Genomic DNA, 25,416 nt, shown 5'->3' with positions numbered 1-25,416 from the left:
CGGTGAATGCGGTGTTGCAGTGGCGGGCCAGCTCTAATGTTAATTTGATATTGCCTCAAGGGCCAAGTGAAATTACACGGGAGGCCAAATTTGGCCCGCGGGCCAGAGTTTGACACCCATGATTTAAGGGCTTCCACGAATTGATTAACGTGGACCAGGATTTAAAGAAGTTGAAAAACTTTTTCGGGTGTTAAACATTTAGTGGTTCATTGTACAGAATATGTAATTGATTGATTGATTAAATACTTTATTAGTAGATTGCACAGTACAGAATTAATGATAAACTTAAGTAAGTTGTGACCGTGAAACCTTTACGATGCAACCGTCTGCCGGACGTCTTTGGAAACGGACCGGAAACTAGTCCGACAGTGACTTTCTTCCGCACATATTCAAACAAGCGTTTCATTGTTGCTTCACATTCAACGTAGAAATAACTGCGCTTTTTTTATGTCAAACATTTTGTAAACCGAGGACCACATGATCATTGAACGCTTTTTACTAGCATGTTGTCGTTATTATTCAAGGATTGGTGCGTCGACAAGTTGAAGTTGTCCTAGGACGCCCAGGGACCAGGGCTATGGATGTGGACGGCCGGGTCCACAGTCGGTCCTGGGACTGGGACAGTCCACACTGCCGAGCACAGCTGGACAACATCTTCTTCCGTCCGAACGACTACGTCCAGGCCGGCAGCCAGGAACACAAAGACTTCTGGGCCTTCTTTGACCGCTTCCAGAGGTTTAAGGTAAAGCGGGACATGTCTGGACCTGGACCGGGTCCCAGCCCTGACGGGATCCGGCCTGGGTCCTTGGACCTCCCTCAGGACTATGACGCTCGCTACCGCATCAACGTATCTGTGTGCACACGGGACGTGGAGGAGCGGCTCGGATGCTCTCACCCGAGGTCCGAGTCCTCAGGTCCGAGTCCTCAGGTCATCTCCGACTTCCGCCTGACCCTCCTGCACTTCTTGGACTTCAGTCAGCGGCAGAGCTTCTCCAAGCTGGCCAAGCTGCGCCGGGAGCAGAGGACCCTGCCCATCTTCCAGTATCGACACCGAGTGGTGGAGATGGTGAGGCGACACCCGGTGGTGGTGGTGGCGGGGGACACCGGCTGTGGGAAGTCCACCCAGGTGCCCCAGTACCTCCTCTCTGCCGGATTCACGCAGATCGCCTGCACGCAGCCCCGACGCATCGCCTGCATTTCGCTGGCCAAGAGGGTCAGCTTCGAGAGTCTCAACCAGTACGGCTCCAAGGTTTGTGTCCATTGGAAATCATACGCTGCACCTCCACGTGGAGAGGAGCCAGATGAGGTGGTTCGAGCATCTGGTCAGGATGCCACCCGAACGCCTCCCTAGGGAGGTGTTTAGGGCACGTCCGACCGGTAGGAGGCCACGGGGAAGACCCAGGACACGTTGGGAAGACTATGTCTCCCGGCTGGTCTGGGAACGCCTCGGGATCCCCCGGGAAGAGCGAGACCATGAGTGTCAAACTCTGGCCCGTGTAATTTAATTTGGCCCTTGAGGCAATATCAAATCAACATTAGAGCTGGCCCGCCGGTATTATACAGCGGCGGTGCCGCTAATACTCATACTTGCCAACCCTCACGATTTTCCCGGGAGACTACGGAGTTTCAGTGCCCCTCCCGAAAATCTCCCGGGGCAATCATTCTCCTGAATCTCTCCCGATTTGCACCCGGACAACAATATTGGAGACGTGCCTTAAAGGTACTGCTTTTAACATCCTTTACACATCTGCTTTTCCTCTTTACAAACAGCGTGCCTGCCCAGTCACGTAATATATGCGGCTACTACACTCACACAAGTGAATGCAACGCATACTTGGTCAACAGCCATACAGGTAACACTGAGGGTGGCCCTATAAACAACTTTAACACTGTTACAAATATGCGCTACACTGTGAACCCGCACCGAACAAGAATGACAAACAAATTTCAGGAGAACATCCAGCCGCACCGTGAAACAACATACACACAACAGAACAAATACCCAGAACCCCTTGCAGCTCTAACTCTTCCGAGATGCTACAATACACTCCCCCCGCTACCAACAACACCCCCCCCCCCTTGTGTGGAAAAAGTTAATGTTGATATTTACCCCAGAAGGCTGCAAATAGAAAAGAGGCATTACATTTTTTATTTACATTTTATTTAATATACCATTGATGTTTTTTAATTAGTTTTTTGAAAGTTGATTTTGTACTATTAAGTTATATAAGCGTCGCTTGTTCCATATTCAGTGTTAAAGCAAATCAGTGTAGCAAACTGAGCAATAATTAACATTTTATCCATGCACTTTATCTTGCTACTTCAAGGCTTGACTGTTTGATGCATTCATTATTGTTATTTTATTTTCAAATGTATTGTTAGCCTGTGGAAAAAGTTTTGTTTTGATATTTATCTCAGAAGGCTGCAAATAGAAAATTACAGACCTCTGTCATCATTTTAAGTGGGAGAACTTTCACAGTCGGTGGCTGACTAAATATTTTTTAGACCCACTGTATATATATATTTATGTATGTATAAAAAGATACATACATTTTATAAAATAATGTACATATTTGTATTATTTATGTGTGTGTGTGTGTGTGTGTGTGTGTGTGTGTGTGTGTGTGTGTGTGTGTGTGTGTGTGTGTGTGTGTGTGTGTGTGTGTGTGTGTGTGTGTGTGTGTGTGTGTGTGTGTGCGTGCGTGCGTGCGTGCGTGCGTGCGGGCGGGCGGGCGGGCGGGCGGGCGGGCGGGCGGGCGGGCGGGCGGGCGGGCGGGCGGGCGGGCGGGCGGGCGGGCGGGCGGGCGTGCGTGCGTGCGTGTGTGTGTGGAATGGCAGTTTTACTTTCCTAGAACAACCTTGTTAGGAAGGTAGAGGTGACAAGGGGCGTGTGTTTGAATTGAAAAAGTTAATATTTTTTAATATATATTTTATATGATTTATATACATTATTTACTTTTTAAATTACTGCGATGAGGCCGCGATTTGTCCAGGGTGTACACCGCCTTCTGCCCAAATGCAGCTGAGATAGGCTGCAGCACCCCCCACCACCCCAAAAAAGGGACAAGCGGTAGGAAATGGATGGATGGATGTATATGTAATATAAATATATTTATGTTTTAATAATTATGAATCGATTTAAAAATTAGATGAATAAGAATAGCGATTAGGATGTGAATCGATTTTTTATAGTTCTTTTTTACAGAAAAAAAGGCAAATAAGAAGCCAAACTAGTAGACTTTTCTTATAGAAGCTTTGACAGTCTGCCTATTTCCCCAGATTGTTTTGGACATATTGTTGCCATGTAGATTTGGAAGTTCCAGCAAACTAATTTTTGGTTTATGTTCACAGGTGGGTTACCAGATCCGTTTCGAGACCACACGGACCCTCGCCACCAAGCTGATCTTCCTGACTGAGGGCCTCCTCCTCAGGCAGATCCAGCAGGAGAAGACTCTGGAGCAGTACCAGGTTCTGATCGTGGACGAGGTCCACGAGCGACACCTGCACTGTGACTTCCTGCTGGGCGTCTTGCGCTCCCTGCTGGCCGAGCGACCCGACCTGCGCCTCATCCTCATGTCGGCCACCATCAACATCAAGCTCTTCTCCGACTATTTCGGCGGCGCTCCTGTGCTTCAGGTGCCAGGCAGGCTCTTCCCCATACAGGTGGGCACGCCGCAAGATGCCGGCGACTCTCTGTGTTTTCAAACGTGTCTGACCCGCTCAGGTGACTTACCAACCCATCCCGCCGGAGGAGCAGCCGTCGCGCTCTGAGAAGATGGACCCCCGGCCTTACCTGCGCATCCTGCAGGGCATCGACCAGCGCTACCCGCCAGAGGAGCGCGGCGACCTGCTCATCTTCCTCAGCGGCGTGGCAGAGATCGGCACCATCCAGGAGGCGTGTCAGGTGTACGCCACGCACACGCGCCGTTGGATCGTGCTGCCGCTGCACAGCACGCTCTCCCTGGCGCAGCAGGACAAGGTACCACTCCTACGACGTCACAGGCTCGTCAGCGTCTAATGTCTGCCGCGATGTCATCAAAAGGTGTTTGACATAGCACCACCTGGTGTGAGGAAATGCATCATCTCGACCAACATCGCGGAGACCTCGGTCACGATCGATGGAGTACGCTTTGTGGTGGACTCGGGTAAGAAAATTCTTCCAACTTAGAAAGATGTCAAGGTTTCATGACATGTCACTGATAATACTTTTATTAATCATTAAAATACAGCTGTGTCAAAAGTTTACATACACTTGTAAAGAACATAATGTCATGGCTGTCTTGAGTTTCCAATAATTTCTACAACTCTTATTTTTTTGTGATAGAGTGATTGGAGTACATACTTGTTGGTCACAAAAAACATTCATGAAGTTTGGTTATTTTATGAATTTATTATGGGTCTACAGAAAATGTGAGCAAATCTGCTGGGTCAAAAGTATACAGTGGGGCAAAAAAGTATTTAGTCAACCACTGATTGTGCAAGTTCTTCCACTTAAAATGATGACAGAGGTCTGTAATTTTCATCATAGGTACACTTCAACTGTGAGAGACAGAATGTGAAAAAAAATCTAGGAATTTACATTGTAGGAATTTTAAAGAATTTATTGGTTAATTATGGTGGAAAATAAGTATTTGGTCAACCATTCAAAGCTCTCACTGATGGAAGGAGGTTTTGGCTCAAAATCTCACGATACATGGCCCCATTCATTCTTTCCTTTACACGGATCAATCGTCCTGTCCCCTTAGCAGAAAAACAGCCCCAAAGCATGATGTTTCCACTCCCATGCTTCCCAGTAGGTGTGGTGCTCTTGGGATGCAACTCAGTATTCTTCGTCCTCCAAACACGACGAGTTGAGTTTATACCAAAAAGTTATATTTTTGTTTCATCTGACCACATGACATTCTCCCAATCCTCTGCTGTATCATCCATGTATCCATTTTGGTATAAACTCAATTTTTCGCGTTTGGAGGAAGAAGAATACTGAGTTGCATCCCAAGAACACCATACCTACTGTGAAGCATGGGGGTGGAAACATCATGCTTTTAGGGCTGTTTTTCTGCCAAGGGGACAGGATGATTGATCCGTGGTAAGGAAAGAATGAATGGGGCCATGTATCGTGAGATTTTGAGCCAAAACCACCTTCCATCAGTGAGAGCTTTGAAAGGTTGACCAAATACTTATTTTCCACCATAATTTACAAATAAATTCTGTAAAATTCCTACAATGTGAATTCCTGGATTTTTTTCACATTCTGTTTCTCACAGTTGAAGTGTACCTATGATGAAAATTACAGACCTCTGTCATCATTTTAAGTGGGAGAACTTGCACAATCGGTGGCTGACTAAATACTTTTTTGCCCCACTGTACATACAGCAATGTTAATATTTGGTTACATGTGCCTTGGCAAGTTTTACTGCAATAAGGCGCTTTTGGTCGCCATCCACAAGCTTCTGGCAAGCTTCTGCTTGAATTTTTGACCACTCCTCTTGACAAAATTGGTGCAGTTCAGCTAATTTTGTTGGTTTTCTGACATGGACTTGTTTCTTCAGCATTGTCCACACGTTTAAGTCAGGACTTTGGGAAGGCCATTCTAAAACCTTCATTCTACTCTGATTTAGCCATTCCTTTACCACTTTTGACATGTGTTTGGGGTCATTGTCCTGTTGGAACACCCAACTGTGCCCAAGACCCAACCTCCGGGCTGATGCTTTTAGGTTGTCCTGAACAATTTGGAGGTAACCCTCCTTTTTCATTGTCCCATTTACTCTCTGTAAAGCACCAGTTCCATTGGCAGCAAAACAGGCCCAGAGCATAATACTACCACCACCATGCTTGATGCTAGGGAGGGTGTTCCTTTTTTCCTCCAAACATATTGCTGGGTATTGTGGCCAAACAGCTCAATTTTTATTTCATCTGACATTACAAAAAGGCGATTCAGAGGGTCATAAAGTCTGCACAAAAAATCATCGGCTGACCCCTCCCCTCCCTGAAGGATTTACACAACTCCCATTGCCTCGGAGACGGTGTGGCGAAGTTGGTAGAGTGGCTGTGCCGGCAATCTGAGGGTTACTGGTTCAATCCCCACGGCAGCTCCCTCCCGCCATCAGTGTGTGAATGTGTGTGTGAATGGGCGAATGTGGAAATACTGTCATAACGCTTTGGGCTCCTTTTAAAAAGGGGTAGAAAAGCACTATACAAGTACAACCCATTTATCTCAACAGAGCAACAAAGTATTTCCAATCAGATCAGAGATTTTTACTGCTTAAATTTGCTACAGTCCTGCAAGCACAAAGACAAATCTCAGTAGATGTAATGGCTGCAATGACTACATGAGTGGTACATTTGTCAATAGTGGTAAAGACGGCATAAGTCTATTTCAGATGGTTAATAATAAATAGGTTAGTGTTTATTGTTTCAACCTTTTCTACTATTCCACACTACGGATTGATACAAGTATGTATGATTACTGCTGATGTCCTATAGCATCGATATCGGTATCAGCCAATACTAAAGGCTCCAATATCGATATTGTATCAGAAATCTATCTATCATTCCATCCATTTTCTACCGCTTGTCCCGTTGGGGGAAATGGTGGGGGGTGCTGAAGCCTTTCTCAGCTGCGTTCGGGCAGAAGGCGGTGTACACTCTGGACAAGTCGCCACCTCATCGCAGGGTCAACACAGATAGACAGACAACATTCAACAAATGTAATTTGAGGAATAGGTATTATTATATTGTATTTTTCCGAGTATAAGTCGCACCTGCCAAAAATGCACAATAAAGAAGGGGAAAAAAATATGTAATAGTAGCACTGGAGTATGAGTCGCATTTTTGGGGGAAATGTATTTGATAAAACCCAACACCAAGAATAGACATTTGACAGGCAATTTAAAATAAATAAAGAATAGTGAACAACAGGCTGAATAAGTGTACGTTACATGACGCATAAATAACCAACTGAGAAGGTGCCTGGTATGTTAACGTAACATATTATGGTAAGAGTCATTCAAATAACTATAACATATAGAACATGCTATACGTTTAACAAAAAATCTGTCAGTCCTAATCGCTAAATCCCATGAGATCTTATACGTCTAGTCTCTTACGTGAATGTGATAAATTATATTATTTGATATTTTACGGTAATAATTCCACACATAAGTCGCTCCTGAGTATAAGTCGCACTATGAAACTATGAAAAAAAACTGCGACTTATAGTCCGAAAAATACGGTAGTTGTTATTGATATAAATACAAATAAATGTTAAATGAATCAACAGTTATCTGTTAGGGTTTGACCCACAAACAAAAGTCAAACATGTGTGTTGTGTTTGACAGGCAAGGTGAAAGAGATGAGTTTCGACCCCAAGGCCAAGATGCAGCGTCTGCAAGAGTTCTGGATCAGCCGAGCCAGCTCGGAGCAAAGGAAAGGTCGCGCCGGCCGTACGGGTCCCGGAGTGTGCTACCGCCTCTACGCCGAGTCCGACTACGACGCCTTCGCGTCCTACGCCGTGCCCGAGATCCACCGGGTGGCGCTGGACTCGCTGGTTCTTCAGGTGTGTGGAGTGTGGCCACCTTCCAGTCCCAGCCCTTGACACGCCTTCTTCGCACAGATGAAGAGCATGGGACTCGGAGATCCGCTGTCTTTCATCTTCATCGATCCGCCGCCCGCCGCCAGCATCCAGACCGCGATTACCTACCTCAAGGAGCAGGGGGCGCTGGACCACCGCTGTGAGCTGACCTCTATCGGGAGTCTTCTCGCTCAGCTGCCTGTCGACGTCGTCATCGGTATGCTCTAAGGAATGATCAACATCCTGGACACTCGTGATGGAGACTCCAGTGTGTGTTTGTCCCTCAGGGAAGATGCTGGTGCTGGGCTCCTTGTTCAATCTGGTGGAGCCTGTGTTGACAGTGGCCGCCGCTCTCAGCGTCCAGTCGCCCTTCCTGCGCAGCTCCCAGCACAACCCGGACTGCGCCACCGCCCGCCAGCCCCTGCACTGCAGCCAGGGAGACCCTTTCACTCTGCTCAACACCTTCAACGCCTGGGTGGAGGTAGCTACAGCCATAAATGCACCATTAACCACCCCTGAGTCCAGTTCGTTTGGCCAGTGCTTTTTAACCTAGTGTCCCACCTAAAAATACCAGTTTCTCAGCCGTGGTCCGTAATGGCCGCAGCGGTACTCAGTTGTAATACCCTTTTTACCACTTGTGCCAGTCATGACAATATCAAACCAACAGAAGAAGTTGGGGAGTGAAGGCCATTGAGAAGTTTTGTAAGCGCAAAAATTATGACTTAAGTAGTGACACTGTATTTTCATTTGTACTTAAAAAACATTTATTGACAGTTTACTTCGGAATCATATTTTTATATTTTATTGATTAATTTAGAATGTATTTATTTTAGCACTGCGTAATGGTATGTAAATGTTTTTTTTCATCAGTTTTTGTGACCCCTTTTTGCAGTATATTTGATGAGTATTTATTTATTTTAATTAGCCTGACTACCACTTGTGCCAGTAATGACAATATTAAAAACAAACAAAAGTCGTTTGGGAGCAAAGGTCATTGAGAAGTTTTGTAAGCGCAAAAATTATGACTAAAGTTGTGACACTGTATTTTCATTTGTACTGAAAAAAAATGTATTGACAGTTTACTTTGGAAACATATTTTTATATAGTATTAATTATTTTAGTTAGAATTTATTTATTTTAGCAATGCGTATTGGTAAGTAAATATATTTTTCATCAGTTTTTTTTTTGCCCGTTTTGCAGTATACTTGATTAATACTTATTTTTGTAATCAGCCTGACTACCACTTTTGGCAGCAATGACAATATCAAACAAACAGAAGTCGTTTGGGAGCAAAGGTCATTAAGAAGTTTTGTAAGTGGAAAATTTATGACTAAAGTAGTGAGGCTGTATTTTCATTTGTGCTTCAAAAAATATTTATTGACAGTTTATTTCTGTTACGTATTTATATATTATTATTTTAGTTAGAATTTAGTTTTGCTTAGTAATTATTTTGTAATCAGCCTAACCTAAACCTAGATGATGATCTTTGTGATCAACCCATGCTTTCATATGATTTGACGAGGCTGTAAACTTTAACTAGGTTAAACATACTTGTTAAATAAGATTAAGAGAAAGTTTACTAAGTCAGTGTTAATATTGGATTGGGCTACGCGGTCACAAAGGTAAATAACCCTTGAGTTTCGTCCATGCTGTCATAATATTTTACTATTGAGGATGCAAAATCCTGGAATTTTCCAAAGTTGGAACCCATCCATCCATCCATCTTCTTCCGCTTATCAGAGGTCGGGTCGCGGGGGCCGCAGCCTAAGCAGGGAAGCCCAGACTTCCCTCTCCCCAGCCTTTCTTTGAAAAAAATCAAGGGTATTAGTGAGGAAAACATGGAAAAGGGACCAGGTTGTTAGTCCATAACATAATAAAATACTTCCTACAACCAGATTAAACACACAACTGAGTTCATTTAGTCCATAACAGAATAAAACACTTCCTACAACCAAATTAAACACACAACTGAGTTCAATTATTCTAAATCGGAATGAAATACTTCTTACAACCATATTAAACTCACAACTGAGTTCCATTAGTCTATAACGGAATAAAATACTTCCGACAACCAGATTAAACACACAACTAAATTCAATTAGTCCATAACAGAATAAAATACCTCCTCCAACCAGATTAAACACACAACTGAGTTCAATTACTCCATAACAGAATAAAAAACTTCTTACAGCCAGATTAAACATGCAACTGAGTTCAATTAGTCTATAGCAAAATAAAATACTTCCTACAACCAGATTAAACACACAACTGAGTTCAATTAGTCCATAACAGAATAAACTACTTCCTACAACCAGATTAAACACACAACTGAGTTCAATTAGTCCATAACAGAATAAAATACTTCCTACAACCAGATTAAACACACAACTGAGTTCAATTAGTCTATAGCAGAATAAAACACTTCCTACAACCAGATTAAACACACAACTGAGTTCATTTAGTCCATAACAGACTAAAATACTTCCTACAACCAGATTAAACACACAACTGAGTTCAATTAGTCTATAACAGAATAAAATACTTCCTACAACCAGATTAAACACACAACTGAGTTCAATGCAGCATCAGATTGTGCAGGTATTCCTTCCGCATTTTTCATCCGATTCAGACTGTCCAACTTCAAACTGTTCAGCCTATTCTGGAATTGTGGGCTTTCCCTGGAAAAATTCCCAAAATTTCTAGAGTTTCCAGAATTCCAAGTTTTCCGGGACATTTTTCCCAATCAAATGAATTGGCCATTTTTTCAAATTTCCACCATTTCCACATTTTTCAACCTTTTCAAATCATTCCACCTTCAATACATTCCACCACCCTGGAAATTCAAACTATAATGTTTCCAAGTTCAATAAAAGTCCAGGATTTTCCAGAATTCCTGGTTTTCCAAGGCCCTATTTCACCCTTTTCTCTGGCTACTCCTGCCACATTTTTCAACACATTTCAACCGTTCCACCGTGAAAACATTCCTCCTAGTTAGGACAAAAAACAAAGTTGTTTTTGAACTGAATATTTCCAGGGTTTCCCGAAATTCCAGGCATTTTTAAGACTCTTTCTCAATTCAACATGTCACTACTTAGACATTTCTCGACCGATTTGCTAAATTCTAACACCAACCATTTCAACTCATTTAGACCATTCAAGTTGTTGTTGTTTTTACCATTTAAAAAAAAAAAAATCCTGATTTTCACGAAATTCCCTACCATTTACTACTTCAAAACCAACCAATTCAGCTCATTTAGGACATTCATGCTTCTAATTATTTTCCAAAAAATCCCGCTTTTCCCAAAGTTTCCAAATTTCAGGAACTCATGGGACATTTTTCCAAGTTGCACAATTCCCACATTTTTCAACCTACTCAAACCATTCCAACATCAACACATTCCACTCATCCTGGACATTCAAACTAACGCTTTACCAAGTTCCAAACCAAATTCCGTTTTTTCTGGAAATTTAAACTCTTCAACATTCAAGCTATTCGAACATTCATACTACATTCATGCTGGTAATCATTTTTCAAAAAATCCCGCCATCCCAAAATTCACAAATTTCCAGGAAGTTCCCATTGAAATGAATGGGACATTTTTCCAAGTTGCACAATTCCCACATTTTTCAACCTATTCAAACAATTCCAACATCAACACATTCCACTCATCCTGGACATTCAAACTAACACTTTCCCAAGTTCCACACCAAATTCAGTTTTTCCTGGAAATTCAAACTCTTCAACATTCAAACCATTCCAACATTGAAACTATTCTTACATTCATATTACATTCATGCTCCTAATCATTTTCCAAAAACTCCAGCTTTTCCCCAAATTCCCAAATTTCCAGGAAGTTCCCATTGAAATGAATGGAACATTTTTACCAAGTTGCACAATTCCCACATTTTTCAACCTATTCAAACCATTCTCAACATCAACACATTCCACTCATCCTGGACATTCAAACTAACACTTTCCCAAGTTCCACACCAAATTCATTTTTTCCGGGAAATTTAAACTCTTCAACATTCAAACTACTCTTACATTCATACTACATTTTGTCAGCATTTCACTTCAACTTCAACATTGGAGCATTCACAAACAATTCCCTCAGGAATTGCCTCATCTAGTGTACATTAGAATTGCCATATAGACGGGTCACTATACATCAGGGGTCGAGAACCTTTTTGGCTGAGAGAGCCATGAAAGCCAAATATTTCAAAATCTATTTCTGTAGGAGCCATATAACATTTTTCAACACTGAATACAACTAAATTTGTGCATTTTTAAGTATGACCAACATTTGTAGAGTATAATAAGTCTCTTATTCTTTTTAACAACATTGTTATTCTAAAAGTTAACCAATAATAAATATAATACTTCTTACCAATAATGCGACATCGTGAACAGGTGCGGTAGAAAACGGATGGTTGGGTTAAAATGCATGAGAACGTTTTATGAATTGAACGTTATTTTTGAAACTGTGATTACCAGCAGAAATATTCATTACTTACCGTGTTAAGCAATGTCAGCTAAGATTTATCTGAGAGCCAGGTGCAGTCATCCAATCCAGAGCCATAGGTTCCCTACCCCTGGTTTAAGCATTAGACAACTTTTTACCTGCACTCTGCCTCGCGCTGTTTCCCACATCTACAAAGCAATTAGCTACCGACTGCCACCTACTGATATGGAAGAGTATTACACGGTTACTCGGCATAGCTCGGTTAGGAGAGTGGCCGTGCTAGCAACCTGAGGGTTCCAGGTTCGATTCCCGCTTCCGCCATCCTAGTCACTGCCGTTGTGTCCTTGGGCAAGACACTTTACACACCTGCCCCCAGTGCCACCCACACTGGTTTAAATGTAACTTAGATATTGGGTGTCACTTTGTAAAGCGCTTTGAGTCACTAGAGAAAAGCGCTATATAAATATAATTATCTGAGAGCCCTATGTAGTCATCAAAAGAGCCACATCTGGCTCTAGAGCCATAGGTTCCCTACCCCTGCTATACATATTAGCGATTTTACATAGCGATTTCAACACCTCCAAATTTGGTATAGAATCAATCAAACAGCTGGTAGGCAGTAAGCTCAATATGTACAGTATAAACACTTTTTAGGGCACAGCATGAAACATTCAACTTCATAGAAAAAGCTACTTCCTCGTGCGACAACATACTACAATATAGACACTTACATCATGTGTTGCCTTCATTATAACACTTATATAATGGCTTTTAATTCTTAAATTTTTTTAACTGTATTTTTGGTCCAATATGGCTCTTTCAACATTTTGGGTTGCCAACCCCTGCTTTAGGTGAAGGGCGAGAGAGGCGGCGAGTCCAGGAAGTGGTGTCGGCGGCGAGGCTTGGAGGAGCAGCGTCTTTACGAGATGGTCAACCTGCGCCGGCAATTCAAGGTGAAGGTCGCCGTCAAAATCTGATGAGCTCAAAAGCGATCTGATCGGCCGCCCGGTGGTGACCAGGAGCTGCTGAGGAGCCACGGCCTGCTGGAGACCGCCGACGGCGACGACAACGGCGGTGGCGACGACCGCCTGCAGCGCCGCAATCGTCGGATGGAGAGGCGGAAGCTTCATCAGATGAAGAGGGAACACGAACAGCAGGAAGGCACCAAGCGGAAAATCCTCAGGCTGGAAGAGGGCCAGGAGGGAGAGTTCTCCTCCGGGTCGGAGACGGAGCAGGCGGGAAGGAGGCGGAGCAGGAAGAAGGAAAACGAGGGATCGGTGGACATCCAGGTGGGACATGTCTATGTGGCGCCAAAACCTGTTTAGGAAATCCGCAGTTACACTCCAGTCCTGTAGGTGGTGCTAATTCACCACAGCGCCATCTACCGAATGAACATCTTTATCCAGACCTGAACCATGTGCCGTGACTCTCCATGAAAAGATCCAAGCTGAACTGTCCCTTTCGCCACAGGAAGTCAAGTTCAAGCTGCGTCACAACGTATCGGAGCTCCAGGGCGCCGTCAGCGCCAGCCAGGACCTTTCGTCCCGCCGACAGGCGCTCCTCAAGCTGCTACTGTGCCGCGGCCTCTACCCTCAGCTGGCTCTGCCCGACGACCACAACGCCGCCCGCAAGGACACCGAGCAGGTCCGTGGCCCAGGCTGCCGTTCTCTACCCCCCCCCCAAAAGGTGTCTCTAAGGCCACGTCTCACGTTTCCCTGCAGGTGTTCCACACCAAGAACAAGCAGGGCATCGTCATCCATCCCACCAGCGTGTTTGCCAGCGACCCCGAGGTGTTGCACCCGCCTCAGGATGGCGTCCAGGACCGAGGTAAGCTTCCTCACCTTTACCTGACATAATAATATGAATAATGCCCACCTTCATCTAAGGCAGCGGTTCTCAACCTTTTTTCAGTGATGTACCCCCTGTGAGCATTTTTTTAATTCAAGTACCCCCTAATCAAAGCAAAGCATTTTGGGTTGAAAAAAAGAGATAAAAAAGTAAAATACAGCACTATGTCATCAATTTCTGATTTATTAAATTGTATAACAGTGCAAAGTATTGCTCATTTGTAGTGGTCTTTTTTGAACTATTTGGGAAAAAAAGATATAAAAATAACTAAAAACTTGTTGAAAAATAAACAAGTGATTAAATTATAAATAAATATTTCTGCACATAGAAGTAATCATCAACTTAAAGTGCCCTCTTTGGGGATTGTAATAGAGATCCATCTGGATTCATGAACTTAATTGTAAACATTTCTTCACAAAAAAAAAATCATCTTCCATCCATCCATTTTCTACCGCTTATTCCCTTTTAACATCAATATTATGGAACATATCCACTAAAAAGCTAGCTGTCAAGACTAAATATTGCATTGTTGCATTTCTTTTTGGCTTCCTCACACTTCCAAAGACATGCACCTGGGGATAGGTTGATTGGCAACACTAAATTGGCCCTAGTGTGTGAATGTTGTCTGTCTATCTGTGTTGGCCCTGCGATGAGGTGACGACTTGTCCAGGGTGTACGACGCCTTCCGCCTGATGGTAGCTGAGATAGGCGCCAGCGACCCCAAAAAGGAATAAGCGGTAGAAAATGGATGGATGGATGCATTTCTTTTCACAGTTTATGAACTTACATTCATATTTTGTTGAAGTATTATTCAATAAATATAATGTATTTTTGAGTTTTTGCTATTTTTAGAATATTAAAAAAAAAATGTCACGTACCCCTTGGCATACTTTCAAGTACCCCCAGGGGTACACGTACCCCCATTTGAGAACCACTGATCTCAGGCAGGGTTCCTCAATTATTTTACGCTTGTATGGGGCGGAGCTAAATGCGCTCTTGTCTGCTGATTGGTCGACAGAATTGGGCATCAATTTGAATTCATTATCATTTATTGACCTCATTTAATTCTGTTTTTCATGATCTCATGGTTCAAGTCGGTCAAAAAGGTTTATAGTTTGAATAAGGATTAGATTTTTTTTTTTTAATTTCAGGCAAATTGATGCACTTTAAACTGACTAAAATAATATTGATCAGTTGATAACATTTGGGTTTTTTTTTAATTTGAGCATCATTTTATTTTTTTCTACTTACAAATCGTTTGTTTAAATGAAGATAATTGTTTTTGTACTTCCGAATTGTTCATTTAATTAAATAATTTAGTTTTTTGCTTGGGCTTCACGGTGGGAGAGGGGTTAGTGCGTCTGCCTCACAATACAAAGGTCCTGAGTAGTCCTGGGTTCAATCTCAGGCTCGGGATCTTTCTGTGTGGAGTTTGCGTGTTCTCCCCGTGAATGCGTGGGTTCCCTCCGGGTACTCCAACTTCCTCCCAGCTCCAAAGACATGCACCTGGGGATAGGTTGATAGGCAACACTAAATTGGCCCTAGTGTGTGAATGTGAGTGTGAATGTTGTCTGTCTATCTGTGTTGGCCCTGCGATGAGGTGGCGACTTGTCCAGGGTGTACGCCGCCTTCCCGCCCGATTGTAGCTGAGATAGGCACCAGCGACCCCAAAGGGAATAAGCGGTAGAAAATGGATGGATGGATAGTTTTTTGCTTGCTAGTTGTTTTTTTCATTGAAAAAAATTATTTTGCAAATTACTTTTTTTAATGGAAAATAATATTTTGAGACTTGCGAATCGTTTTTTTTTTTTAAATGAAGAAAATTATTTATTACTATTTTTGAGGCGGTCTTAATGGTACACTCATGAAGGTCAGAGCTAAACACACTCTTGTCTGCTGATTGGTCAACAGACTTGTGCATCGATTTTAGTTCGTTATTATTTATTGACCTTTAATTATATTTTTTATCATCTAATGGTTCAAGTCGGTCAAAAAATGTTTATAGTTAAAATAAGGATAACATTTTTTTTATTTCAGGCAAATTGATGTACTTTAAATCTTTTCTGTTAAAGACTTAAAACAATGTTATTCTTTGTTGTAAGTTGATAAAAAAAAGTATTTTGTTTAAATTTGTGAGTCTTTCTTTTTTTTACTTACAAATCGTTTTTTAAATGAAAAAAAAAATTGTTATACTCGCCAATTGTTCATTTAATTGAAGAAATTCGTTTTTGCTTACGAATAATTTTTTTTATTGAAAAAAATTATGTTTTCGAATCAGTTTTTTTTTTATTGTAAAAACATTTTTTTTTACTTGCAAATCCATCCATCCATCCATTTTCTACCGCTCATTCCCTTTGGGGTTGCAGGGGGCGCTGGTGCCTGTCTCAGCTACAATAGGGCGGAAGGTGGTGTACACCCTGGACAAGTTGCCACCTCATCGAAGGTCCTACTTGCAAATCGTTTTTTTTAATTGAAGAAAATGATGTATTCTTTTATTATTATTTTTAAAGCGCTGTTACTGTGGTACGCTCGTGAAGGACGAGCTAAACGCGTTGTTGTCTGCTGATTGGTCGACAGACTTGTGCATCAATTTGAATTCATTATTATTTTTTGACCTTATTTAAATCTATTTTTCATCATGTAATGGTTCAAGTCAGTCCAAAAAATTTTATAGTTTTAAATAAGGATTTTAAAAAAAATGTATTTCAGGCAAATTGATGCACTTTAAATATTTTTTGTTACAAACTAAAAACAATGTTATTCTTTGTTGTAAGTTGATAAAATTAGTAATTTTTTTAAATTAGCGAATCCCTCTTTTTTTTTTTTTACTTACAAAATCGTTTTTTAAATGAAGAAAATTGTGTTTATACTTGCGAATCGTTCATTTTTAATTGAAGGAATTAGTTTTTTGCTTGCGAATCATTTTTTTAATTGAAAAAAATTGTTAATCAGTTTTTTTTTCATTGGAAAAACATTTTTTTACTTAATCCTTTTTTTTTATTGGAGAAAATTATGTATTTTTTATTTATTTTTTTTAAAGCGCTCTTGCTGTGGTACACTCGTGAAGGGCGGAGCTAACCGCGTTCTTGTCTGCTGATTGGTCAACAGACTTGTGAATCAATTTGAAATCATTATAATTTTTTGACCTTATTTAATTCTATTTTTCATCATCTAATGCAGGGATCGGGAACCTTTTTGACTGAGAGAGCCATGAAAGCCAAATATTTTAAAATGTATTTCTGTGAGAGCCATATAATATTTTTTAACACTGAATACAAAAAATGCGTGCATTTTTAAATAAGACCAACATTTTTAGATAGTACTTTATTTATTCCGTCAGGAGAGTTCCTTCAGGAAAATTACAATTTTCAGCACAATCCCATTCAAGATCAGACAAACATTACAGGGAGACAGAACAGGATTGCTGACGGGTATTTTAGAGTATAATAAGTCTCTTATTCTTTTTAATAACATTGTTATTCTGAGGCTAACCAATAATAAATATTATAATTCTTAATGCGACTTCTTGAACTGGTGGGGTAGAAAACGGATGGACGGATTAAAATGCATGAGACTGTTTTCAACGTAGTTTTTAACACTTTAACACATGCCATGAATTGATTTATGTGGACCCCGACTTAAACAAGTTGAAAAACTTATTTGGGTGTTACCATTTAGTGGTCAATTGTACGGAATATGTACTGTACTGTGCAATCTACTAATAAAAGTTGCAATCCATCAATCAATCAAAAGTTGATTACCAGCAGAATTATTCATTACTTATTGTGTTAAGCAATGTCAGCTAAGATTTATCTGAGAGCCAGATGCAGTCATCAAAAGAGCCACATCTGGCTCTAGAGCCATAGGTTCCCTACCCCTGATCTAATGATTCAAGTCAGTCAAACAAATGTTATAGTTTAAATAAGGATTTTCTATTTTTTTTATTTCAGGCAAATTGACACACTTTAAATCTTTTCTGTTACAGACTATAATCTGCGAATCTTTCTTTTTGTTAACTTACAATTCGTTTTTTAAATGAAGAAAATTTAGTTTATACTCGCGAATCGTTCATTTAATTGAAGAAATTAGTTTTTGCTTGCAAAAAATTTTTTTATTGAAAAAAGTTATCTTTGAGAATCTGAGTTTTTTAACTGGAAAAAACATTGTTTTTTTAATTGAAGAAAATTTTGTACTACTGTATTATTATTTTTAAAGCACTCTTACTGTTGTACGCTCGTGAAGGGCGGAGCTAAACGCGTTTTTGTCTGCGGATTGGTCAACAGACAATTTGATTTCATTATTATTTTTTGACCTTATTCTACTTTTCATCATCTAATGCAGTGGTTCTCAAATGGGGGTACGCGTACCCCTGTGGGTACTCGAAAGTATGCCGAGGGGTACGTGAGATTTTAAAAAAATATTCTAAAAAATAACAATTCAAAAATCCTTTATAAATATATTTATTGAATAATACTTCAAAAAAATATGAATGTAAGTTCATAAACTGTGAAAAAAAATGCAACAATGCAATATTCAGTGTTGACAGCTAGATTTCATGTAGACATGTTCCATAAATATTGATGTTAAAGATTTATTTTTTTGTGAATAAATGTTTAGAAATAAGTTCATGAATCCAGATGGATCTCTATTACAATCCCCAAAGAGGGCACTTTAAGTTGATGATTACTTCTATGTGTAGAAATCTGTATTTAGAATTGAATCACTTGTTTATTTTTCCACAGGTTTTATTTATTTTTATATATTTTTTTCCAAATAGTTCAAGAAAGACCACTAGAAATGAACAATATTTTGCATGTTATACAATTTAATAAATCAGAAACAGATGACATAGTGCTTTATTTTACTTCTGTATCTCTTTTTTTCAACCAAAAATGCTTTGCTCTGGTTAGGGGGTACTTGAATTAAAAAAAATTTCACAGGGTCTACATCACTGAAAAAAGGTTGAGAACCACTGATCTAATGGTTCAAGTCAGTAAAAAATGTTTATAGTTTAGATCAGGATTTATTTTTATTTTCTTCAGGCAAATTGATGTACTTTAAACCTTTTCTGTTACAGACTAAAAACAATGTTGTTCTTCCTTGCAAGTTGATGTATTTTTATTTCTTTTCTATATAAACAATGTATGCAGAAGTGTACTTATAACAATTTATAGACAAATGATGCTATTTATAATGTTTTCTTCTTCCTGACAGTAATTGATGTGTGAAGAAAAGGTGTATAATGGCATAATATGTATTTAAATGTAAAAAGAGCTGCAGAAGAACCTCCTGTGTTGTTATTCCGCAGCAGCAGACCGGCAAGACAGCAGCAAACATCAGCTGCTGGCCTTCGTCACCTTGCTGGAGACCAACAGGCCGTACTTGTCCAACTGCGTGCGTGTTCCCGCGCTGCAGGTGAGTCCAGCGAGGGGGCGGGATCAAGACCAGGATGGAGAGCGTGTTCTGACCTTCCAGGTCCTCAGGCCCTGCTGCTGGTGGCCAACTCGGTGGACAGCAACACCGACTGCTCGCGCCTGCTGCTAGACGGCTGGCTGGAGATACAGCTGAAGCGGCCGGAGGAGGCGCTGAGGGTGCTGTCGGATGCCCTGAGCCTCCGGGCCGAGTGGGAGCGTCTCCTGCAGGCCCAGCTGGGGAAGGGCCTGGCCGGCGTGTCCCGCCGAGCCACGGAGAAGCTGAGCGAGCGCCTGGTCCGCTTCCTGTTGTACACCGAGGTAACGACCACGTCCACTGGACGCTTCCTGGTGCGGTACTGATGTCTGCCATCTTCAGACCAGCTACAGCCTGCAGAGGCTGACGGCCCTCCAGACGCAGAACCTGTACGTGGGACCCCAGGCGGAGTCAGAGGTGGTCCTTGGTGTCACGCCGCTGTTTCCGGGCCAGGAAGTCAAACCCGACCCCGTGAAGGGAGGCCTGCGCGTCACCAGCTTCTTCACCTACAACTGTCTGGCCGTAAGTTGACACACTTCATCGAGCAATATTGTGGATGTCAAATGAACAAAAAACAGTAACAACTGAGCAAGATTTGTTGTTTAATATATATATGATATTTTTTAACATGTGTCATGGCCAATTATGCCATCAGACATTATACAAATTTGAACTATAGGCCCTGTTTTTCCCTTTACAGTAGTATGCTGTAACTCAATTTTACAGTAAAATTCTGGCGACTGACTGCTAGTTTTTTGTTGGTTTTTTTAATGCAAAATCTTTATTTTTTTATACAGTGTACTTCAAAAATATACAATTGTGTCACGAAATCTTGAGGTAAATCATATATTTATATATTATCTGTTGTTAACTGCCATGTGCACTTCAATGTTCCTGAACCTTTTCAAACTATTACATCTGTCATGGCCAATTATGCCATCAGACCACGACGTCATCCACATTTGGACTGTAGGAGTCCCCAGTCTATATTGATATCGGATATTGGTCCTATAGCAGCAAACAAACAAGTATGGTATTGTATGTAAAATGTGTAATGTAATATCATGTGCGATACAAGCAGTCCTGCAGCATGTTTACTTGTGTGTGTGATATCATGTGTGATACAAGCGGTCCTGCGGCGTGTTTACTTGTGTGTGATATCATGTGTGATACAAGCAGTCCTGCAGACCGTTTACTTGTGTGTGATATCATGTGGGATACAAGCAGTCATGCAGCGTTTGTACTTGTGTGTGATATCATGGGCGATATAGATACAAGCAGTCCTGCAGCGTGTTTACATGTGTGTGATATCATGTGTGATACAAGCGGTCCAGCAGAGTGTTTACATGTGTGTGATATCATGTGTGAAACAAACAGTCATGCAGTGTTTTACTTGTGTGTGATACAAGCAGTCCTGCAGCGTGTTTACTTGTGTGTGATATCATGTGCGATACAAGCAGGCATGCATTGTGTTACTTGTGTGTGATATCATGTGTGATACAAGCAGTCCTGCAGTGTTTACATGTGAGTGATATGTGCGATACAAGCTGTCGTGCAGCGTGTTTACTTGTGTGTGATATCATGTGCGATACAGGCTGTCCTGCAGGGTGTTTACTTGTGTTTGATATCATGGGCGATATCGATGTAGGCAGTCCTGCAGCGTGTTTACATATGTGAAACAAGCGGTCCTGTAGTGTGTTTGTGTGATATCATGTGCGATACAAGCGGTCCTGCAGTGTGTTTACGGATGTATGGTAGCATATCATGTGTGATACAAGTGGTCCTATAGCGTTTTTACATGTGTGTGATACAAACGGTCCTGCAGTGTGTTTATTTGTGTGTAATATCATGTGTGATACAAGCAGTCCTGCAGCATGTTTACTTGTGTGTGAGATCATGTGCGATAGAAGCGGTCCTGCAGCGTGTTTACATGCGTGTGATATCATGTGTGATACAAGAGGTCCTGCAGCATGTTTACTTGCGTGTGATATTATGTGCGATACAAGCGGTCTTGCAGCGTGTTTACTTGTGTGTGATACAAGCGGTCCTGCAGAGTGTTTACATGTGTGTGATATCATGTGCGATACAAGCGGTCCTACAGCATGTTTGTGTTTGATAACATGTGTGATACAAGCGGTCCTGCAGCATGTTTGTATGTGATATCATGTGCGATACAAGCGGTCTTGCAGCATGTATGTGTGTGATATCATGTGCGGTACAAGCGGTCCTGCAGTGTGTTTACGGATTGATTGATGGATGGATGGATATCATGTGTGGTACAAGCGGTCCTGCAGTGTGTTTACATGTGTGTGATATGTTGGATGCAAGTGGTCCTGCAGTGTGTTTGTGTGTGATGTGTGAATGGGTAAATGTGGAAGTAATGTCAAAGCGCTTTGAGTACCTTGAAGGTAGAAAAGCGCTATACAAGTACAACCCATTTATATCATGTGTGATACAAGCGGTCCTGCAGCATGTTTACTTGTGTGTGAGATCATGTGCGATAGAAGCTGTCCTGCAGTGTGTTTACATGCGTGTGATATCATGTGTGATACAAGCGATCCTGCAGCGTGTTTCCATGTGTGTGATATGTGCGATTGAAGCGGTCCTGCAGTGTGTTTACTTGCGTGTGATATCATGTGTGATACAAGCGGTCCTGCAGCGTGTTTAATTGTGTGTGATATCATGTGCGATAGAAGCGGTCCTGCAGCGTGTTTGTGTGTGATATCATGTGCGATAGAAGCGGTCCTGCAGTGTGTTTACTTGCGTGTGATATCATGTGTGATACAAGCGGTCCTGCAGCGTGTTTACTTGTGTGAGATAATGTGCGATTGAAGCGGTCCTGCAGTGTGTTTACTTGCGTGTGATATCATGTGTGATACAAGCGGTCCTGCAGCGTGTTTATTTGCGTATGATATCATGTGTGATACAAGCGGTTCTGCAGTGTGTTTACTTGTGTGTGATATCATGTGTGATACAAGTGATCCTGCAGTGTGTTTACATGCTAAGGATTGTGCTGGGGGCGGTTAAACAATGATCTCTGGGTCTCAGTGTGTTGCTGGCCTCTGCAGGACTCCAGGGACCTGTACAGCGAGTGCCTGCGGACTTTCTGGAACTGTCCCCACTGTGACCTGTACATGCCGCTGACCCCTCTGGAGCGCATGCAGCACGAGACCACCTGCAGGCCAGCGGGCGAACAGCAGCAGGACGAAGGTCTGCAGCTTTTTTGTTTTGTTTTGTTTTTTCTGTATTTCAAAAATACTCTTATTTTTTAGGGGAAGACGGCGTAAAGCCAGTGTCCTCGTCTCACTCCAGCCTGAGCAGAGTTTACCACTGCGACGTTTGCCACGAAGACCTGACCCTCACGCCCACAGAGATCCTCAAGCACAAAAGGCAGCACATGTACTCTGCTAAGTAAACCACCGCGTTCCTACTACATAAGTTGTCACGTTGTGTAAATGGTTAATAAAAGCTGAATACAATGATTTGCAAATCCTTTTCAACTTATATTCAATTGAATAGACTGCAAAGACAAGATAATTAATGTTCACACTGAGAAACTTTTTTTTTGTGCAAATAATCATTAACTTAGAATTTAGTGGCAACATCACCTTGCAAAAAAGTTGTCAGAGGGGCATTTTTACCACTGTTCTACATGGGCTTTTCTTTTAACAACACTGAGTAAATGTTTGGGAACTGAGGAGACACATTTTTGAAGTAGACCTTTTTTGGGCTTCAGATTGCACCACACATTTTCAATGGGAGATAGGTCTGGACTACAGGCAGGCCAGTCTAGTACCCACACACGTTTACTATGAAGCCACAATGTTGTAACATGTGGCATGGCATTGTCTTGCTGAAATAAGCAGGGGCGTCCATGATAACGTTGCTTAAATGGCAACATATAAATAAATAATAAATGGGTTGTACTTGTATAGCGCTTTTATACCTTCAAGGTACTGAAAGCGGTTTGACACTACTTCCACATTTACCCATTCACACACTGATGGGGGGAGCTGCCATGCAAGGCGCTAACCAGCACCCATCAGGAGCAAGGGTGAAGTGTCTTGCTCAGGACACAACGGACGTGAGGAGGTTGGTACTAGGTGGGGATTGAACCAGGGACCCCTGGGTTGCTCCACGGCTTTGCTCCAAAACCTGTAAGTACCTTTCAGCATTAATGGTGCCTTCGCAGATGTGTAAGTTACCCATGCCTTGGGCACTAATACACCACCATACCATCACAGATGCTGGCTTTTCAATTTTGTGCCGAGAACAGTCCGGATGGTTCTTTTCCTCTTTGGTCCGGAGGACACAACATCCACAGTTTCCCCAAAAAAATGTATATGTGGACTCGTCAGACCACAGAACACTTTTTCACTTTGCATCAGTCCATCTTAGATGAGCGAAGCCGGCGGCGTTTCTGGGTGTTGTTGATAAATGGCTTTGGCTTTGCGTAGTAGAGTTTTAACTTGCACTTACAGATGTAGTGAGCAACTTTAGTTACTGACAGTGGTTTTTTGAAGTGTTCCTGAGCCCATGTGGTGATATCCTTTACACACTGATGTCGCTTTTTGATGCGGTACTGCCTAAGTGATCAAAGGTCACAGGCATTCAATGTTGGTCGTCAGCTTTGCTGCTTACGTGCAGTTATTTCTCCAGATTCTCTGAACTTTTTGATATTAAGGACCTTTGATGGTGAAATCCCTAAATTCCTTGCAATAGCTGGTTGAAAAATGTTGTTTTTAAACAATTTGCTCAGGCATTTGTTGACAAAGTGTTGACCCATGCCCCGTCCTTGTTTGGGAATTACTGAGCATTTCATGGAAGTTGCTTTTATACCCAATCATGGCACCCACCTGTTCCCAATTAGCCTGTTCACCTGTGGGATGTTACAAATAAGTCTTCGATGAGCATTCCTCAGCTTTCTCGGTCTTTTTTACCACTTGTGCCAGCTTTTTTGAAACATGTTGCAGGCATCAAATTCTAAATGAGCTAATATTTGAAAAAAATAACGTTTCCTAGTGTGAAAATTAAATATCTTGTCTTTGCAGTCCATTCAATTTGAATATAAGTTGAAAAGGATTTGCAAATCATTGTATTCTCTTTTTATGTACCATTTACACATCGAGACAACTTCACTGCTTTTGTATTATCGTTATGATGATGAAGATTGGTGCAATAAATCACAATTTTTTTCTCATTCATTCCCCAAAAGTCGGTGTAAAAAGGACAGCAGCGTGTAAAATATAGAGTGAGGGTTTAATAACGATACAAACCCACCATATGTAACACCTCAAAGCAGCACATTGGCACAAAGTCAGAAGTAAGACAGCACGGAAGAGTAAAAACCTGCCTCCAAAGCAAATAAAGATCATCAGAATAAATATCTCCATAAATAAATATTACTTTCCAACTCATAAATACTACATTGGAAAAGATGCACATTGGCAGAAATCAAAGAGTGGTGAGTACAGAGTTACTTGGAAATCAAAAAGGGATTGATTACTCAAATCAAAAGGCACATTTATTAAGATGTAAGAAGAATGGGGATGAGGGGGTGGGGCGGGGGGGGACAGCATCAAGGAAGGAAGGAAGGAAGGAAGGAAGGAAGGTGTGCACGATGGCTTTACTGCTTTGGTCCATCTGCATCTTCAAGTCAGTGTGTGTGTGTGTGTGTGTGTGTGCGTGCGTGTGTGAGTGTGTGTGTGTGTGTGGAATGGCAGTTTTACTTTCCTGGAACAACCGTGTTAGGAAGGTAGAGGTGACAAGGGGCGTGGCCTAATTGAACGCAATACAATAGAGCCAAACTACTGCCCAAACTCACAAAAACATTTTTACTCACGCCCAACGATTGGCAAGTTAACAAAAAACATGATTAATGATTGGCAAGTAAAAAAACAGCTGTGTTTTTTTTTCATTAAAAATAACAGGATTCCAGAGTAAAAAAATGTTTTCTTCAATTAAAAAAAGGATTGGCAAGTGTGAAAACAGTTTTCTTCAAGTTGAAACTGTTGGCAGTAATATTTCATGTGATACACACACCTGCATTCAGTCGACTCTCTGCAACCACAGGTGGCGCTGCTATGT

General features: G+C 41.6%; 1 protein-coding gene across 2 annotated transcripts; it reads left to right on the top strand.

Annotated features, from left to right (window-relative positions):
• The first annotated feature begins 358 nt into the window (after positions 1-358).
• Positions 359-24,529, top strand: LOC133537095 (probable ATP-dependent RNA helicase DHX34). 2 transcript variants are annotated; one of them, XM_061877958.1, is made up of 16 exons: positions 359-1,249; positions 3,352-3,663; positions 3,725-3,979; positions 4,043-4,145; positions 7,338-7,555; positions 7,613-7,787; positions 7,858-8,051; positions 12,885-12,986; positions 13,053-13,322; positions 13,504-13,677; positions 13,755-13,860; positions 19,193-19,296; positions 19,365-19,613; positions 19,672-19,851; positions 22,398-22,539; positions 22,602-24,529. In XM_061877958.1, the coding sequence occupies exons 1-16, from the start codon at positions 578-580 to the stop codon at positions 22,742-22,744; spliced, it is 3,399 nt and encodes a 1,132-aa protein (XP_061733942.1). In that variant the 5' UTR covers positions 359-577; the 3' UTR covers positions 22,745-24,529. The 2 variants fall into 2 exon arrangements, with proteins under 2 accessions (XP_061733942.1, XP_061733941.1); XM_061877957.1 differs by having other exon boundaries at positions 19,190-19,296.
• Positions 24,530-25,416: the final 887 nt, after the last annotated feature.

Source organism: Nerophis ophidion, linkage group LG18, assembly GCF_033978795.1.
Source record: "Nerophis ophidion isolate RoL-2023_Sa linkage group LG18, RoL_Noph_v1.0, whole genome shotgun sequence".
NCBI classification, from domain to species: domain Eukaryota; kingdom Metazoa; phylum Chordata; class Actinopteri; order Syngnathiformes; family Syngnathidae; genus Nerophis; species Nerophis ophidion.
Note: the sequence above shows the minus strand (reverse complement) of the source record. Positions and strands in the feature narration are given on the sequence as shown.

Excerpts from the sequence above, each read along its gene's own strand:
- LOC133537095 (XM_061877957.1), top strand. The coding sequence starts at position 578 with ATGGATGTGGACGGCCGGGTCCACAGTCGGTCCTGGGACTGGGACAGT. Across the intron at positions 1,250-3,351 it reads TCAACCAGTACGGCTCCAAG|GTGGGTTACCAGATCCGTTT; the intron begins GTTTGTGTCCAT and ends TTATGTTCACAG. Across the intron at positions 19,297-19,364 it reads TGCGTGTTCCCGCGCTGCAG|GCCCTGCTGCTGGTGGCCAA; the intron begins GTGAGTCCAGCG and ends CCAGGTCCTCAG.